General features: G+C 41.0%; 1 protein-coding gene across 12 annotated transcripts in view; it reads left to right on the forward strand.

Moving 5' to 3' along the window:
* Positions 1–11866: 11866 nt before the first annotated feature.
* Positions 11867–19325, forward strand: part of KIF21A (kinesin family member 21A) — an 86865-nt gene continuing 79406 nt past the window's right edge. For all 12 annotated transcript variants that reach the window (XM_086886836.1, XM_086886825.1, XM_086886829.1 and 9 more), the window contains exon 1: positions 11867–12127. In XM_086886836.1, coding sequence (XP_086742962.1) covers positions 12084–12127 — 44 coding nt within the window. In that variant the 5' untranslated portion in view covers positions 11867–12083. The remainder of the gene's footprint in view (positions 12128–19325) is intronic.

Genomic DNA, 19325 nt, shown 5'->3' on the forward strand with positions numbered 1-19325 from the left:
TGCTTCCTGAGGAGAAAAAGTATGTCCTAGTTAGAAGTGCACAGGCTATTTAATTCACTGCAATACCATATTTTTAACAATTAGTTCCTGCTAATTATTTAATTACTGTGGTAGTAGTGTAGCTATGAATAGATGTTATGTTATATTGCTGAGTGTGGTGACAGAATTAAAGCCACGTGAAATGAGATACTCCCCACAGACTCTCCCATGCTCCCCACAGTTGTTACTACTGTAAGAAAAGATGCAAAATGCCAGCCCTTTCCAAAGTTTTATATGTATATATATGTAAACTAAAAAAAAAAAACTCACAAAACAACAAAACTTTCCTATAAAGAAAAACATCAAACCAATCACCAGATATTTTAGAAATGAAAATAAGAAATGGTCATTAGTGGGTGGCAATATTTGCAACAGTGAGAGTATAGACACAATATGGCAGAAAGAGCTCTAGGTGTCACAGAGCATTTCTTTTCAGGTGAAGACTACACTTGGTGAAGTTTGCCTGATAGGATAAAAATGTAGGACTATAACAGACAAATAAAAAGCTCTATGGTCTAAACCATGGTTTGAAAATTGGGGGATGTAGAAGAAATTTGAATAGCTGAGTTTCATCATCTTCCTGTTAAATTGGTGGTGAATGCTGAATAATTTCAAGGGAAGAAGAAATAACTCCATTATTAGAGAAATTTAATAGTGTCACTGAAGATCACAAATTTTAATGGAGTAAGACATTTAAATGGCATTTTACTATAGACACCTATATGTAAATTAACTCACATATCCAATGCTACATGTATCTTCAAATCTGGAGCTATTTAAATAATGCATAACGATAGTTGATGCCGAATCATTTAAAGTTGATTTACCTGCTTGTCTTATTTTGAAATTTTAATTACATTATGACAGAAAACTCAGTGCTGTGATACAAAGTAGAAGGCTTTGAAGACCAAAAATAAGAACACTAACATAATGTGGATTGTTAATCAGAAGAAAACAAACAATAATAGATTTTAACTATAAATACTTTAAAAATAATTAAGGTTGCATATGGTCTATCACCATGATAATGAAGGCAACTCTTATGCAAAACAATGTTTTTTCTGAAGATCTACTGGATATTTTAAATAAAAACAAACAACCCCAAATCAAACAGGAAAAAACATGTCAGGCAAACAAACAAACAAACAAACAAAAGTACATCTTTCATGTATCAAAGAAAAGCTTGAAAATTTGATGTGAGTGTAGGATCAGACTGTAAATGCAATGAATCCTTGTCTTTATAAGTGCAAGCATTAGAAGATTGGTCTTCTGGTATCGTAAGCCTATCCCATAAGTGTTGATTAATTTTCGCTAGAGTGAAAGCAGAAATGCTTATCTGTGGAGCACAAAACACAGTTGTGTGAGTAAGGATAGTAGAATCCAGCCCGAATGAATCAGACAAATAACCACAATTATGTTAACTAGGTGCCTAGGGCATTACCTTAATGTGCACAAAACTCGGAGAGATGTTGAGCTCTTGATGAACCAGCTACTCTTATCAGGAACCTGGATACTCCTTGATGCTAAGGATTAAATCCTCCCTGGATGGGTAAACTGCAGGAAAACACTAAAATCAAGACATCCAGAAGAGTGTATGGAGACACCTCAGCACCAAGAAACAGCACTTAGCACTAGGTGGTGCTCTTTTCTCTACTATAATATTATTCAGTGGTTGTGAGGGAGGTTTTTTGCATTACATTGCCACATTTGTTACAGCAGGACTTCACTCAAAGAACAGAAAACGCAGAAGAAAAAGCATGAAGAAAACGAGAATTCTTTCTTGTGTTCATTAGTCATTGTCCATGGGCCTAGAGATACAAATAAGGTCACAGTACACTTCTGAATGGACCCTGCAGTTGGTCCTGGTCCTTTAATGCCAGGGCTATTTGCAGTGTCCCAGCAGTGAGGGATTTCTTACTTTCATAAAGAGATTTTCTTGGATATGTACATAGATCACTGTAATGAACTTCATTCCTGAGATCTCCTATGTTCCCTTCAATCACAACCTGTTCCTCTGTAAGTCATTCTTCCTTCATTCCCTCCAGGTATTTCTGTTCTTTAGTTATGTGCTCTGTGGCTATTATGTAACCAGGGACACATACAGACACACACACAGACACACACACAGACAGAGAGAGTTAATTTAAGTCTTTTCCTTGTACCATTCTATCACGTATTACAGGTCTTCCTCATTCCTCCTATTTTTCTATAAACAACCTTAATTTCATTAATGCTTTGATTATCTGAGTCTCGGAAGAATATTTGCTAAGATCTACATTTTCCGTGAAAAGCCAGACAATGAGATAATAACTTTAATAGGTGTGGAAATATCTAGAATTATCTAGATATCTAACTATCTAGAATATCCTAATACAGAATGACTCTGTGATAAAAAGTGTTAAATGAAATTCAGAGCACAAACAGGATAAAATGGTCTTTCATTTTAAATGGAAAACAAAACAAAGAAAGATTTCACTATTAGCATACAGGAAGAAGATATTAGATGGTGAATAACAAATGCCTGCTCAGTGCTGGTCAAGCAGACAAACATAGCCTCAGGACTTGCAAACAAAATGGAAAAAACAGAGAACATCCTTGTGCTAGGGTAAGAATCCATGGTGCAGCCTTACATGGAGTAAAGTTCCAGACCAGTCTCCTGATTTCAGGCAGGAGGAAACAGAATTGGAAGAATGCAGAAAAGGGCAGTAGAAGTACTCAGAGATGGTGTGAGCAGAATCAAATTGATTTAGAGCTTTCAGCTGGAAAAAGAGACAGCTGAAATCGCATCTATGATTTCTATCTAGACAGTAACATTTAGTTTGATGTTCACTCTTCCTTTTAGTGGCTCCCCTGAAATAAAAGAATACCTGTTTTTATTCACTTTTGGAGAGTGAGCTCCTTTGGTGCTATCCTAAACAATTATCAAACTTATACTGTAGTAACAGAATTTTCTGTCTCCCTCTTTCTATATTTTCCTGATCCTCAGTGAATAGTTTGTTAAAGCCAGTTCCTTTTTGTTCTTTATAACTCCTTTTCAACTCCACCATGCTAGTTTCTGGCCCTCTTTGAGAGTGGCACCACTTAGGGCCTAACCCATCAGAGCATTAGGAAGCGTTCTGCAGGTGCTACTGCTGCCCAATGCCCATGATGGCTCTGGGGTAGCTGTGTGGGTGCTGGCCATTTGCCCTGGCTGAGCCACAGGGCTCCAGCAGAGCCAGGACAGTGCCCCACACTCCCAGCACAACATAAACACAGATGGGGCAGGCAGAACCAGGCAGTCAAAGCCTGAGAACTTTTCAGGGAGAGCACGTGTACCTGGCCTCTTCCTCTGGTCCAGTCTCCTAAACTCACAGACATTGGAACTGCCTGTTCCTTTTATTATCTGTTAATAGAAGCATTGTTCACAAATCTTGTCTAATCCCTTTTTATGCCTGCTAATAGCCAGCTTTCCCAACCTCCTGTGGCAACGAATTCCGGAAGTTCATTAACCAATGTGCAAAGAAGTGCTCTTTCATTTTAGAAGCAACTATATTTATGCTCCCAGCCCATAAATATAAATTTAAAGAAAATTCAGTCTATCACTGTTGTGAGTATCATCTTTTGGCCTGTTTGCAGGGGATATACACACAGAGAGTGGTATGAAAATGAATTAAAATAAATATTAATGCAAATATCAGCTTCTTGCATTGTTTCCAGGGGAAGGTAAGGAATTGTTGTTTAACCATTGCTACTACCTGGAAAAGTGCATGCCTCTTCTCCACCTAAGTGTAAGCCTAGCCCTGAGATGGAAGCATGTCCTTCCTCACAGGAAGGGAAGGCAAGGCTTGGCTCTGCACTGCCATGGTACAGCACGTGGTCCTTCTGCAAACCTTGTTTGGGAACTTCTGCTTCTCACATCTCCCAGTTTGTTATACCATCATTTCAACTAACCTTGTTTCTCACAAGTCTGTGTGACAGTGCCAAGCCAGGCTGCACACAGAGAGAGTAACCTGTGCCATGCTTAATCTACAGCTGTCATCCCTTAATTTATAAATTCCATGATGCTATCAAAATAAAGACTCTCAGTTTTGTCTTGCAATATCTATTCTTTACCTGCCCAACCCTCTGTTGTTCACGTAACTCTCCACCCACTTGCTCTTCCCCAGGCTCCTATGTTCCCTGTGGCTTGTGGTCCAAGTATTGTTTAGGTAATTAGTCATGTCTTCACCCACCTTCCATCCTTCTTTTTTTGTTATTACTATTTATTGGTTTTATTGTGGTAAGGCCTAAGGATGCCAATTAGGAAAAGGGATTTTGTAAAAAATTGTACAAGTTCTAAGCTGAAGAACTCACCATCTGGTTCTTAGGCACTCCATGGGTATATATAGAGAAGTATATAGAGGTATATAGAGAAGTGGGAGGGAGTCTGGGAGCACAGTACAGTGGGATAAGATGTTTACACAGTGTAATAATAGAGCTGGCTAGCAACTGACCTCTGCTAGTAGTCATCAGTAGGTTCTGTAGGGACACAGAAACTTTCCCAGCCTCATTGGAAGCCCTTTCATCTGGATATTTTACCAGAGATGGGTAACTTAACATTGATTTCATCTGGAATGTGCTAGGGATTGATGCTTGTCATTTAAATATGTAAAGTAATTGTTTTTCTGTTTTTTCCAGGGCAGATTTGCAAGGCTGCCCAGAGGAGTCTGCCCTGTGACCGCTAATGCTGTGCTCACCATACAAACACAGGATTGGCATCATTCAGTACCTTCCAGAAGGCTGAACAAAAGGTTGAAATCATGGTGGTGAAGAGGGAAATGGGAAGGACAGAGGAAGGATGAGGATACTATTAGGAAGAACATAATGAAAAATCCATCATGTTGGTTAACTGTATCCTTAAAGCAAAATATATGTTGTGCAACTGTGACACATTCAAGTCTGAACAGCTGGTTTTGGTGAGAGGCAGCAGAAATTAATTTCCCGTGCAGTTTTTGTATTAATAATTCATCTCATTAAGGTGTGGTCTAATAGTGTTTGCACAGGCACAGGAGTCAGCCCTAATATTGTTTTTGACAGCCATCTCTTCTACAGGCATCTGCAATTCATATGTCCTTGCCTCAATTTCTCTGTACAAGAAAGGGAAAGAACTGTATAAGCTTTGGTTAAGATCTGTAAAGTAGCTGGCTACTACACTGTTACTACTCTTTAGTCTTTTGCAACAACATGAAGACAGCATAACATTCAGGTATCCTGATCACATTGGGTTTATTTCAAAGCATCAGTGAATCAGGCCCAAGGGCCAGGTTTAGAAGCACAAGATTCTGACCCACAGGATCAAGTCCCTTGCAAAAAACTACAGGAGCTGGCTAACCCTGGGTGATATTTAACAACCCAAAGACCCAGTAAGGTCTTGTCCTGCTAAGACTTATTTTATTATTCATACTGTGCTGGATTTTAATAGTATTATTATAAATGATTGAACTAAATTACATTATTGTAAAGACTGCTTTCTGGTCTTTTTTCCCCCTCATCTCCATTATTTAGATTCTTCCTTTAATATATGAAAGGACTTCCAGTTGTCAGTGTGAACTTTCAAGATTTTACTGCAAAACAGGTGATCCTAATTTTCAGTTAACCAACAAATCCTCAAAACACAGTGACATAAAAAGCATATTCATTCTTAGTGATATCCACTGGTTTGAATCATGAATCTGTTTAAGATCATATAGTGGAGGTTTTCCCCAGAGATGTGTTTTAGCCCTGTACATTTTCATGTGCTTTCTTCTCGTCTAGCAGTACTGGTGCAGTGGGGATCTAATGTGTATTTGTGCTTTATGGGATACAATACAATATGTATGTTTATATCAGAATATATATGACTCTGATATGACCATCTTAGTACAGACAGAAGTTATATTAGTACAAATTACAGCATTCCTCAGGCCCAGAAGATAAATAATTGTATGGGTAAAAGCATATTTTTGTTGTATAACACAACCACTCTGTCCTGCCAGGAGCAGAGGAAATGATACTGCTTTGTTAACAACAATATAGTTAACACAGTAAAAATTATATGAGTAAAAAGCATTAGTACATAATGAAATTATTTCTTTCTTTCTTCATCAAATATTGTGGTTCTCTTTCCACTGAATCCTCTGCTCAGCTCCAGATATGATAATTTTATCTTATGTTTCTTTTATTGTATTTTCTCCTGTACAGTTCATTCATTTTCTGGAAGGTAGATGGAAAACACCAACCTCCTTTCTTCTTGCTTCAGAGGTGCCTCATGCTGCTTTTCCTCTTATGCTGATCAGCTCCAGAAATAACCCTGCAGAGCCATTGCTTGGCTTTGATTAGAGAAATCCTTCTTCCTTCTCCACCCTGTCCTTTCTGGTTTCTCTACCTTCTCTCCACAGACACCAGACTAAACCAGTCTGTTTCCTTTCCTTATCTGGTGTTATTCTAATCACATAAACATCACCTTGCACTCCCTTCTTCCTTCTCAACTTTGAGATTACTTCCCCCCATCCTGTCATGAGCCCAGTGATAATTTCCTTCAGCAGTTTGCTTTCTTATCCTCAGTTATTGGAAGCAAAGGCTCCCCTGTTGCATATTTTTAGCCCACAAGTTAAGAGTGGTTCAACACTTTCCTTTACTCATTGTTATTTAACCAAAAGTCTTAGTGATGGGAAGAAAATAGAAGGTATTTTAAATGTCTTTTGTAGGCTTGACTGGTTTCCAAGACCTGCAGCTTAAAATGAGAAGCCAGTCAGAGAAGAAAAAACTTCTTTCAGAAAGTTCTTAAAAATCAAGTTGTAACAGTTTTTAGAAATTTCATTTTGTTTGTAGCAAAGACCCCTCAAAAGATGACAATGGAAAAGCCTAAGGCTCATGTAAGCCCAAGGCACCAAGCAGAAAATACAAACAGAAGTTTCATTTTGCCAAGTAGAAAGCTGGAAGCGCTGTATACATTAATGTTGAAGAGTTTAGTGGTTATGAGAGAAAATGGAGTGATTATTGCTGATGTGTGAATGTTGCTGACATAATTTCCATCACCAACAGCTCATGAAATCCAGTTGCACAGGAGTCCAATTACCTTTCCTGTATCAGAAGATACTGGAGCACAGAGAGTTAGTGGGTCACACAGTTCATAGAAAGACACGGACAAGCAAAAAGCTATAGCGAAAATCTTATAGACTTGTATGAGCCAAAATATCCCCATTTTTCAAACTATTGTATGAATAAATATGATATCAATTTTGCTCATTATATTGTATACATTATGTCCTGTTTGCCTAATGTTGAGGCTTCATGGTGTGTCAAAAATGACTGAATAAATTGTGGCTTGTATGTGGCAAAGAAGAGTTTATTTTGTATATGAATTCAAGAAAAAAAATAGTCACTAATGAGATTACGTACTAGCTGATTATTTTGTGTGTGTGAATTTGATAAAACAGCATGAAGTAGACAGATGATGTGTAATGTCCTTCAATATTGTTCTTTTATAGCACTTGAAGATTTCATATTCCACTCTCTGTATCTGAAAGAATCTCTGCTTCTCATAATGGTGGGCAGATACCCAGGTCAGGTGCTTAAAAAAAGCAATTTGTCAACTGTTTTGTTGACAAAACCTAAGGATTTTTCTTGAAGCCTTCTACCAGTCATGGTGCAATTAATCTATTTGACACAGATTAGTCAGAAATCAGTGATATATATATTATATATATATATATATATATATATATAATGTATTATGTATTATATATCATATATTATTGCCTATCTCGATGAAACCAAGTCACCTCCATTTCTCAGCAGAATCTCTTCTTCAAATTCAATGAAATGTTCAGCAGGTCAAATAAATAATCAATTAACAAGTCAAATCATTTATTAAATTGGCTTATTTAGCACCGGTAAGTTATCAGTTAAAAGATTCCAAGTGGGGTCTCTTCCATATTAAATGTTCCATTTCACTCAGATAATTTCAAAACCAAGTGGTACAGCATAGGCACAGCTGATACAACTTGTCTGCAAACATACACAGGTCGAAGCACAGGGCTCTGACTCCTAAGTGGGGTCTGCTTGGCTCATTCAGGTTGTGTGCAGCTCAGTGACTTTAGGCAGCTTCTGAGGCTTACAGGAGCTCTGTGGGCAGCTTGACCATCTGTGCGGGGTGTGCTGTGTGTGTCGGGCAGAGCACTTACCCTTCCAAACACAAGATTTTGTTTGGTTTCCCAGTGAATGAAGCTCATGGTGCTGAGTCATATGGCAGAAGAATGGAGGCAGTGAAAGTGTGACAGCCGTCACCCGGGACGGCTGCCAGGGAGGGATGAGGGGTGTTCCCGGCAGCCCTGTAAGCTCCGAGCAGGGACCAGAGCTGTAAACTCCCTCCCTGCCCCCAGCCTTGCGGATTGTTCCCCTTCTCTCCCAGCTGACCAGGGAGTGACCAGAGGTGGTTGGTACCTGTGGTGGTGTAGCCATGAGGACAGGAGACCTTTAGGAAAGGACCTCATTCATTAGCTGTGAGATTGGACAAATGTGTAAACTTTACAATGTAGCTAATACAGCTTTATATAAACAAGAAAATGGTAATTTAGCCACGTACTTAGACAATTAAAAAAAGGGAGATATTGTGACCTTAATTATTCAAGTTAAACCTTCAAGGAAATGAATAGGATGGTGGAGGGCACAGGTCATTCACATTATAAGAAATGAAAAGCAGATTTGATTTAAGTTTCCTGGTGCAGCCAAGTTAACAGTATAGCACTCTGCTTGTTTACATTGGACAAGTTGGAAAAAGCCAAAATAAAAGCTCGTTTTGAAAGAAGGGTTGAATGTTTTCTGGAAATGGCAACACAGAAATATCCTGCATAGAAACAGGACCTATGTATTTTTCCTGCTTTACATCTCAATGGACACAAACCGGGCAATTTGCATGAAACATGGTAAGAAGCTAAATGTCACTTGCTGTGTCAATTTCAGACGAGTCTGGAATTGGAGTGAAATATCCAAGAAAGAAAATATGTGGGTAAAACTGTAGGACTGAAATAATTATAATTTAGAATATAATAGTTTTACTATAGCACAAAAATTGTTTAATACCAATGTGGATAAAAAAAAAAAATCTCTGTCATTAAGGTCTGAAATCTGAGGATACCAACCCATTTCTATACATGACATTAAGCACAGGAGAGCTTCTGCCAGACCTTTTGATCTGCTATTCTTTTTCAGTATGGAATAGAGAGAGGGTTGGATGAACACAAGCTGAAGTAAATGTCTAATAGCCACACAGCAGCCAGAAAAGAAATGGCCCTGGAAAGGTCTAGAGTATGATTCTGAGTCTGAGCATCCTGCAGCTGCTACTCCCTGCTGGGTTTTCAGCACAGCTCACGTGGCAAACCAGAGACACTGACTTAGCAGGATTTTATGGGCATGGGCAATGTGATGTGGATGAGCTTTGCTGGACTGTGGCCCATCCAGCAAAAGATGCTGTGTGGAGCAAATGCAGGAAGATACTGCCAAGGTGTAAATTTGGCTTGAGTATTCTTATTACATTAACCTTGTAACTGTTCCAGATGAAACAAAATGCATTGGATACTTTTGGATAAGATTTGGATTTGTAAATCTGGTGCACATAAATTTTCAGAACCTAATTATGCCATAGGACTCCACTCACTGTGGGTGGGCTGCAGGTATTTTTACCGAGCTCAGTGTAATACCCACAGATGCATGACAAAGTCTTGAGTGTTCAGTCCCCTCTAGATGGAAATGCCCTGAACTACGAAACTCCTCTCACTTTCATTTTGAGGCTGTTTGGTATGAATGCCAACATAATTCACCTGTAGGAGCTTTATCTGCTATCTTGCCCACCCCACAAAATATCATGGCAAAAGGAAAAACAAGGCAGCTGGCCTATGGCATCAAATACAGAATAATGAGCTGAGAAGCCCATAATGAGGGAAATGTAATCTTTGTTCTGCCTGTACCAGATTCCCTAAATGATTTCATACTGAACTATCTGTGTCTCCATTTTTCTCCCTTTTGGATAAATATTATCTCAGTGTACCTCAGCAATATGCTATGTAGCTAAAGTTCCCCATATTTCCAAATGCTGTTGGGGATTTGAATGCTGGTGCTGTGTAATTCAGAAGGAAAGAGACCATCATTTTGTATAGCAACTTTCAGGTGGGCCATTTTCTAGAAACAATCTAATTTCTAGGTACAGAAAAGAAAGTAACTATGAGAAACATGCAGAGCAACAATAGCACAGTGGATTCCTGCTGAGAAAGAGAGACTTTTGAAAGATTCAGGGCTATGGCTAGAGGCCCCATCCGGCTGGGACACCTCACCTGCCCATCTTTGACAGGGGCTGGGGCCTGGGAGTGATCAACCTTCACTATCAGAAGCAAAACAACCAGAACTGCAAGGTTTTTAGCGTATCATTACAAATTCAAAGCCGGGCCTATTCTGATGGAAAATCTTCCTTAGGAATGTGAATTGTTTTGGGCAAAATAATCAGGCTTCTTTCCTGGCAGAGATTACTATTTGCATCAAAAATTAGTGTCATCCACCCACTCAGTTTCCAGCTCAAAGCCAGGCATTTCATTAGCGAAGTGAGAACAGAGATGCCTGGCTGGAGGAGCTTCGCCAAGCAAACCTGCCAGTATCGCCAGAAAGGTGGGAGAAACTGTGTGCTCCTGTGGGCACGAGGGTCGCGAGGATCACCCAGGGACAGAAGAGGAACGAGGACATCTCACTCCCGTCTGGGAAAGGGAAATATGTGCAAAGGCAAACAAGCCAGCCCAGACAGCGGGATGAGCCCCTTTCCTAGGAAGGAGGCCTTGGAAGCTGCGTGCAGAGCCCTTGTGGGTTGCGTGTGCAAGCGCCGTGCGTGTTGATAGCGTGAGTGGAGCTGTGTGTGGGGACAAGCCGTGCGTGTGGAGCCCTGTGTGTGCCCGTGTGGGCCGCGGGAAAGGCACGTGTGGGCCGGGGGAAAGGCACGTGTGGGCCGGGGGAAAGGCACGTGTGGGCCGGGGGAAAGGCACGTGTGGGCCGCGGGAAAGGCACGTGTGGGCCGGGGGAAAGGCACGTGTGGGCCGGGGGAAAGGCTCGTGTGGGCCGGGGGAAAGGCACGTGTGGGCCGGGGGAAAGGCCCGTGTGGGCCGCGGGAAAGGCCCGGGTGGGCCGGGGGAAAGGCCCGGGTGGGCCGGGCACCTCAACGGCGCCGTGTGCGGCCGCAGTGCCAGCGCACAGTGCGAGGGCAGGGCGTGTGTACTGAGCCTTCGCGGGAGGTGTGAGGGAGAGGTGTGAGGAGAGATGTGTGCGCGGGGGCGAGCACCGAGTGTGTGCGTGTGGAAAGGCAAACACGAGGAGCGTGTGTCCACATAACGAACGGGTGTGCGAGGAGGGACGGCGCATCAGGGTGTGTGGGTGTGAAGGGGGAATGCAGAGGAAGGGGTACGTGCATAGGAGGGTGTGTGTGTGTGTGTGTGTGTGTGTGAAGGGGTACATGCACAAGGAGGCGGTGTGTGTGTGTGTGTGTGTGTTGAAGGGGGTATGTGCACAGGAGGCGGTGTGTGTGTGTGTGTGTGTGTGTGAAGGGGTATGTGCACCGGAGCCAGTGTCCCTGTGTGTGCCGAGAGCAGTGCCCGCACACCCGCCGTCCCCCCGTGCTGCCCGGGGCGGGGCCGCTGACGCAGTGCGGCTGCAGCGGGCGGACGCGCCGGCCCCGGCGGGGCGGGGGTCGCTGACCGGGGCCGGGGCTCGGCCCGCCGGTGGCTGACTGACAGCGCTCCACGCCCAGGCGCTGGAAGGGCCGGGCCGGGCCGGGCCGGAGCGGGGCGGGTGGGAGGAGGCGGAGGAGAAGAAGAAGGAGGAGGAGCGGAGCGAACCGCCCTACACTGCCGCGGCTCCTACCTATTCATTCAGTCACCTAAAATGGCTGGAGAGAGGAGGTGGCGGGGCAGGAGGAGGAGGTGAGGGGGGAGCCGCAGCAGTGCCCCCACCTCCTCCGCGGCCCGGCGGAGCTCCCGGCGAGGCTGCGGCCGCCCCTGGCTCGCGGCACCATGTCGGCCGGCCCGGACGAGAGCTCGGTGCGGGTGGCGGTCAGGTAAGCGCGGCTCCTGCGGGCCGAGTGCGGGCGGCGGGGCCGCGGCGCGCTCCCAGCGCCCACCCGCCCGCCGCAGCAGCCAGGCACTTCTCCCCTGCGCTGAGGGGTCGCCTCTCCCCGGCGCCTGCCGAGCCTCTTTTTCCTCACAGCAGTAGGAAATAGCCAAAGGAGAGGGGAAATCCCCCACCGTTCTGAGGTTCTTCTCAGTCATTTCTGTCTAATTTTGAGCAGTGACCCTAAAAATACTCCGACTAATTATAGCCCGATGCTGCTAGTGCTTACTCATGGAAGCAGAGCAGCCCCTGGACTGTGGCGATGCCGTTTGCATCAGGGAGCTTTACGAGAGTGGATCCTGGCACACGGATATTTTTAGAAGGATAAAGGCTTTTATCCCGCGGAGGCTGTGTCTAACCTCACATACCAGAGGGATGGACTCCCATAAGGCTGCTCACAGTACATGGGAATTTAGGTGTATGTAGAAATCATGATGGGAGGGGAGCTTAAATAATTTTAAAACATCAGTTAATTCAAATTACTCTTTAATCGGAGATAAAAATCTGCTGTTCATCAGTGAGCTCTTGGCTCTTCTGGATTTTCTGTGTGAAAATACTATTTTATTGTTTGAAGGGCTTCCAATTTAGCCCGTGGATGCCTCAGTTTTCAAGATGTCTTTACACGATTGAAGCATGAGGAGAAATACATGTATATGTGTACATATCTATGTCTGTTTATGTGTATGTACATCAATATTTGGGGTTTAATTGTGATACTGTCTGTTGATTTTTTTCTTTACTTTAAAGAGGTTTCTTTATGCTGGCACACTTGGAGTATTACAACACAAGAAATCAGACCTTAGGGGAAGGTCTGTTTGTCTCAGTGGGTCCTTGGACAGTCTTGCATTAGAGAATTCAAGGGTTGTTTGGGAAGATGAAGAGGGTGATTTCCTAGGTTTGTTTTGTTTTCTCTAAAGGATGTAAAAATTAGCGATGTCACTGCATGCTAGTGTTGGTACATGGTGTAGGGGGGACGGTGCAATAACATTTTCAGTAAACAGAGAGGCACCACCCCTGCATGGTAACATGGGGTGTATGCTGCAGTTGTTCATTAAAGTCTGATTGCAGCAGCATTTTCTGTTGGGGGATGTTTTTGTGAGTGCTATCTGTTGAAGCATTTTTCACATCATGTTTAGGGAGGTACCATTCTAAAGCATAATTAGGCTGTATTTTTAAAAAGGAAAATATGAGGTAGGTGTAATCCTAAAAATAGGGTGTGTTACAGGTTTATAGACTGCTCTTATTTCATTTGAAGAAAATATTAAATATGTTCTGAGCCAAAATAAATAGTGATGTAGAAGTTCATTTGCAAATACAGAGATTTGTTGCATCTTGGAATTAAATAAAAAACCTATCGGTAGAAATGCATTTATAATTGTAGGTGTGTGATGAATAGATTAGGAGTAATACATGATAAATAATTTGTAGTAAAGTAAATTAAAGTCACCCAGCTGTAGTTCTTGACAAAAAATCCCTAATGTTATAAGGTATATTTCTACAGTATAGTTGTCTAACTAACATTTTGTGCCTGAGTTCAGTAATAATGAAGCATTGCCTTTTTCCTCCTGTCTGCTTTCTTCCTTTTGACAAATTAACTATTCATGTACAAGATTCCCCCTTTCTCTTTAGCATTCATGAACAAAAGCATGCACAATAATTGTTTTTGCACCAGTAGCTCTTTGTAGATGTTTTTCTTTTATTTCTGATTGTGTATTTTGTGCAGTCCTATAATTCAACTGATTTTGCATCTCTGTGTCTATTGGTGCCATGCTGTACCGTGCATTATGAGTATTACATTCTGTTTCCTTGTTGGTTTTGCTCTCCAGCTCTTTTTGGCAACTTAAGCTTAGTTCACTGATGATCTCCACAGTTGTGATGAATTAGTTGTTGTGTTTTGTATGTATGTTTCTGAACAAGGCTTACTTTACAGCTGGACCAGCTTTTTTAGTTGGCAACCCCTGTGGTTGCAAGATATACTGCAAAGGCATGAATATGTTTAGACATTAAATATAGGTTACAGAATAGACAACACTGAAATTGTTTAGCAAATTGTTTTTCCAGAACCTGGTTGTCTCACCTAATTGTATCCAACAGGAATGAAAAGTACTTAGTTCTTTCCAATTAGCACCAGCTTTAAGCTATCATCTTGTATGCTAATTTCTCCCCATTTTCTTCAGTGTAATAATGGGTTTGTGACTGATGAGCTCCGGTTTAGTGAAGCATGAAAGCTGAAAATAGTTTGGCAGATAATCCAGTAACTAGTGTTAAATTCCCTAATTAAGAAAACATTTTTCTCTAGTCACCTATCACTGAAAGACTTGTAGATTTTGTGGATGATGGTGTGTAATTTTGGCAAAAAGCTTTGCTCTCTGTGTGACTGTGTATAGTGTCTGTTTTCAGATAAAGTCAGAGAGCCCTCATGATAGAAAACAGTTATCTGATCAGAGAACATTCTTTTAAATGTGAAAAACTATCTTTTTTTGAGTCTAAAATTTCCATCTTGCTTTTTAAAATGTCTTTTCAGCATATGAAAACTAACATTTGACAAGAAGGCTATGAAATGTTATCAACATCTTGGGGAACTGTTTCAAGTTCAGAAAAGGATGTAGATTGTAGTTTCTAATTCTTGTCTCTTGCCACTTTAGTGTTGTCCACCAGCAAAATACAGTGTGTAGGCTTCTGGCATGTTGAGTAGATGAGGTTCTCGCCTAAGATTTAGATCCTCAACAGCCAATGGTCTAGGTCTGTTACAGCACTTTAGAGCAGTTGTATGACCCATGGAAGGGGCTGCATGGGGTCACTGCACTCAGAAGCGTACAGTTTACTTTTACCTTTTTACCAGTCAGACCTGAGCTGGTTGCAGGAATTCAAATGGCTCCAACAGTCAGTGCCTGTCCTTGCTCCATGTGGCTAGGGGCCAAGCCATTAGGATGTTCTAGCAGTGGTGATCTAAGAAGACAAAGTTTCAGTCATTTGCATTTTTTGATACATGTTAAACAAAGGAACTTCTGGAGAACAGTGATGTTTGGATAGGTGTAACCAGCAGTCTTATATGGAGGACTGTACCTGATAAAGCATGGAAAGGTGTCTGTTATGTCTTCTCCATAACAGGATCCAAACAACAATGTAGAACATTGAAGGAATTGTCTGTCGTCCAGCCCTTCAAAGGTGAAAGATCCTTGATCCTCTCGGACTCAGTGGTGGCCCTGGATGTATAGATGATAAACTTCAGTGTTGATTTTTTAGAGATCCTTTACAGAAGAAGATCCTAAACAAAAGAAGAAGTAAGTACAATGTGAGAAGATGAACTGCTGTACAAGCTGACCAGTAGTCAAGAGAAGATGGTCACTCTGACATGCTTGGCTGACACCTCAGGTGGAGTGGAGAATAAAAGAACATGAAGTACCAGTTGGAGAACCTGAAGAGTTTTGGCATTGAGCATATTCTCATAAAAGATGGAGCCCAGTTGAAACTGTTAGTGGGCAGAACACAAAGAAGCTTCAGGGGATGGTGTTTTATAATCAGGCCTGTTTAATATCTGTAAAGAACGGAGTAGCAAAAGTTTCCACTTTTCATCATTCTGGCTATGTCTGTGTCTATCTACCTTCTTCCCTGATTCGGCGAAAGTGCTTCATCTGCTGTGATTGACATATGCTTTGTTTCATTCCTAAGTAAAGAACAGGAGTGTTGCTACTTTCCTCCTCACCTGTGTAGAGAGGCTCTGGGATCTGGGCACCCAGTTCTGCCTTGAGAGTTCTAAAAAATTTCCTTTTCATACTTACCCTAGGTGTCTGCAATATGTTGTGACACTGCTTCACAAAAGTGGAGTGTTGATGTTTGCCAAGTATGGAATCCGTGTGCAAAATATCATGGATCTACTCGTGAACGTTTTTTTAGTAACAGTAGCAGTAATAAGTACAGCTGATGAATTAAAACCACACGGCTTCTGTTTCTGGTTTTCCAAAAGGGAGATGAAGTATGCTGGAAAAACACATTGGTTAATAATTCAATTTACTGGAGATTAGGGGTTTTTACAACTAAAACTTAGTGTGGCATGGTGTTAGGATACAGTGTTGACTTTTTATTAGGCAAGTGGGATATTTTAGTTTCCCTTTGTGAAGCTTTGGTACGGAATTCTTTTCATACCCCCAGTTCTTGAACTGTATCATCATTTGGTTGCCTTATGTAGGGTTTTTTTATCTACTTCACTAGTTTATGTGTGGGGTTTTGGTTTTTTTTCTCCCCATATGGAATCTGCCGTTTATTGTCATGCTGCCCTCTACCTTTTCACATTTTTGCATTCTTCTTTTTAAGCATTTTCTTTTAAGCTTTGATAGTGAGTGTAAGTAAGTGTTTTCCTCTGTGCTAGATCCAGCTACTGTTAGATGCACTAGGAAAGAAGGAACTGAGTGAAAGGAGCCTGTCATTTTTAGACAAGTGTGTTTTGAAGCACTTTAATGGCAGCTGAGATTGATTTTCTTCCTTGGGCTGCTGTTGTGCAGGTGTGTTAAAGCTTCCCACCATGAACAGATCCTCAGATGCCAGATGAATGGACATATATGCTGTGGTATATATTATAAGCTCTGGAGATACCAATTTAATGCTTCTCATACAGGCTAAGCATTCTCATAAATCATTCTGCAAATAGAGAAGCAACAGCAATAGACTACAGTACTATCTATTGGTTCCTTAAAACTAACCAAACTTTTTATTGTAATAGACAATAATTATAACCCATCCGTAATCAGCTGTAAAAGTTTTTTTGGGAAAATACGCAACTGTGTTAATGAAGTTCAGCAGCCTGTAAGTACACAACAATGTGTACTTAAAATAAAAGAGAAATTATCAACAGCATCAAATAGCAATGTGTTGGGAAATAACTCTTCTGCATAGAGTCTGTTAATGGAAAGCTACAAAAGAAATCTTGTTTTCGAAAGCTCCTGTTGCCTTTTTGTTAGTTTTGATGTTTTTCTTTGCTCTCTGACTTAAACAAACATCCCCTTGTCCTTCTCTGAAACTGTACCCCATTGGTATGTTTTGCATTTCAGCTGAAGAGAAGACACGGCACCATCTGCTGCTGAATTAATTCTGGTTTCATAATATGTGACTCGATCATCCGTTACTGATATTGCTTGGGGCAGGCTCAAATCTGTGATCTTGCTTTCTAGGAAATAAACTTCCCTTTTCATCACTTGTGTTGTAAACACAAACTCATTCTTGGATGGAGGGAAAAGAAATCCTACTTGGACCTTTCCCTTAATGCCATATATTCCTTGCCAAAAGATGGGTATCTTGAATTTAGGAAGAATAAAAAGCAATGGGTGGTGTACCTCAGCAGTATGCTGATGCTTTTGGATGCATTATTTTTTTAACTTGTCTCTTCCCAAAGTTTGTAGAAGACTTGGGAGTTTACTTTGCTTTGAAAAACCATTGAGTTAGTCACTAATTTCCATTTAATGGTGTTTCCTTTACTACTTGTGATCTGTTGGGCTAGACATTACTTTATTACTGAACTCAGGGCTTCACATTTTCAGGTTTACTGTGTGACATCTGTAAATTCTTCTGCAGTAGTTGAATGACCCTTGTACATGGGATCAAGAGAGTCCTGCTCCCTCCCTCTGCTTTCCCTGCTTTTCCTTGATTTGCTTTAAGCCTTTTATAGATTGTCCTTGCTGCCCACTCAGAGATGGCTGTTGGAATTCTTGCTTTCATGTTCTGTTGCCTGACTACTGCTGGTGAAATCAAGCAGCTTTAGGTGCTTTTTTTTTATTTTAAGGAAAATACAGCAGAATACTAAATATTTGTGGTGGCTAGAGAATTTTTTGTTATGCTAATATTTCCATGTAAAACACTTTCAAGAAGTGTCATTTGAACTAGTGAACAATAAAGTTTAATTATAAATCAAACCAGATCTGAACAAGTCTAGCAAAAGTAACTACATGAGCTGTGCCCTTTTTTTGTGCTCTCTCTCTTCTCTTGAATAGTTTTAAATCTTTGTTAATTTCCTTCCTATTCTTCCTTGTGGGTTTTTTTTTGCTGGTTTTTTTTTTTGGGGGGGGGGGGGGGGAATGTTTGGTTTTGTTGTTTCTTTATTATTATTTTTTGTGGTTCTGTGTTAATTTCTACTTTTCCCTAGTGAAACATATCTGCTCCAGTGTCAGGGGAGAAACGCTGCCTTATTTTTCAAAAATGGTTTTGATTAATGTGTTTATTATAGCAACAAGATACAAATGGAGACTATTGAAAAGATAAGGTTAATGTCACAGTGACTTTGATGCATAAAGAAACAAAACTTTCAAAATGGATTCTAAAATGTGAAAACCTGCTGATTCAGAGCTTATGATTGATTAGCATAAAATATTTTGTGAATAGAATCTGAATGGAAATAAAGAGTGAGGAGCAAGTACCATCTGTTTCTTTATTTTAGTTCCTTTAGTAGTTTCCTCAGCAGATTTGGTAGAGTTGGCCACTGCTGGAATAATTATTTTTCTGTGTAAAGAATTTTTTTTTTCTTTAATCATCTGGCAAATGCACGTTGGGACGGTGCACCCTTTAAGTATGTTTACATCTTTAAGTCCACCTAACAAAAGTGGATGACTTATCCCTTGAGCCTGTTTGCAGTGAAGCTTCAACACAGAAAGCTGAGAGCAACAAAACCTTAGTAACAGGTTATGATTGTTCTACTATACACAGAAAATTATATGCATTCAAACTGAATAGTGCACTTCCATTGTTGAATTTAAAAATGGACTAAAGGATTTGTTGTCTAGGTAATTTAGTGTCTCACTGTTGGCTCTTGCCTGTATGCTGCTGTAGGAGCTCTGCATAGTTCAGTTGGTTAGCAAATAACTGTCTCTTTGCAGGACATTTTAGATTTAATGTAATCTTAACATACTAGCTCTCAAATACTCCAAGTTTCTTGTTACGCTTCCTCTTGGATATTGTAGCTTTGAAGGATACTTAATTTCCTTTTCCTTTCTGTTCAGCATAACTGGTCCTGTAAAAGCGTGAGTAAAGAAACATTGTCAAGGTAAAAGTTAAAGGTCTGTAGCATGCTATGGCATTTCCAGTTCCACTACCAGAGCTGAACACATGGAATGTTATCGATAATAGGACTAGACAGAAAATATTTCCCTTTTGTGAGA

Source organism: Cyanistes caeruleus, chromosome 4 (assembly GCF_971803275.1).
Source record: "Cyanistes caeruleus chromosome 4, bCyaCae1.hap1.1, whole genome shotgun sequence".
Lineage (NCBI taxonomy): Eukaryota > Metazoa > Chordata > Aves > Passeriformes > Paridae > Cyanistes > Cyanistes caeruleus.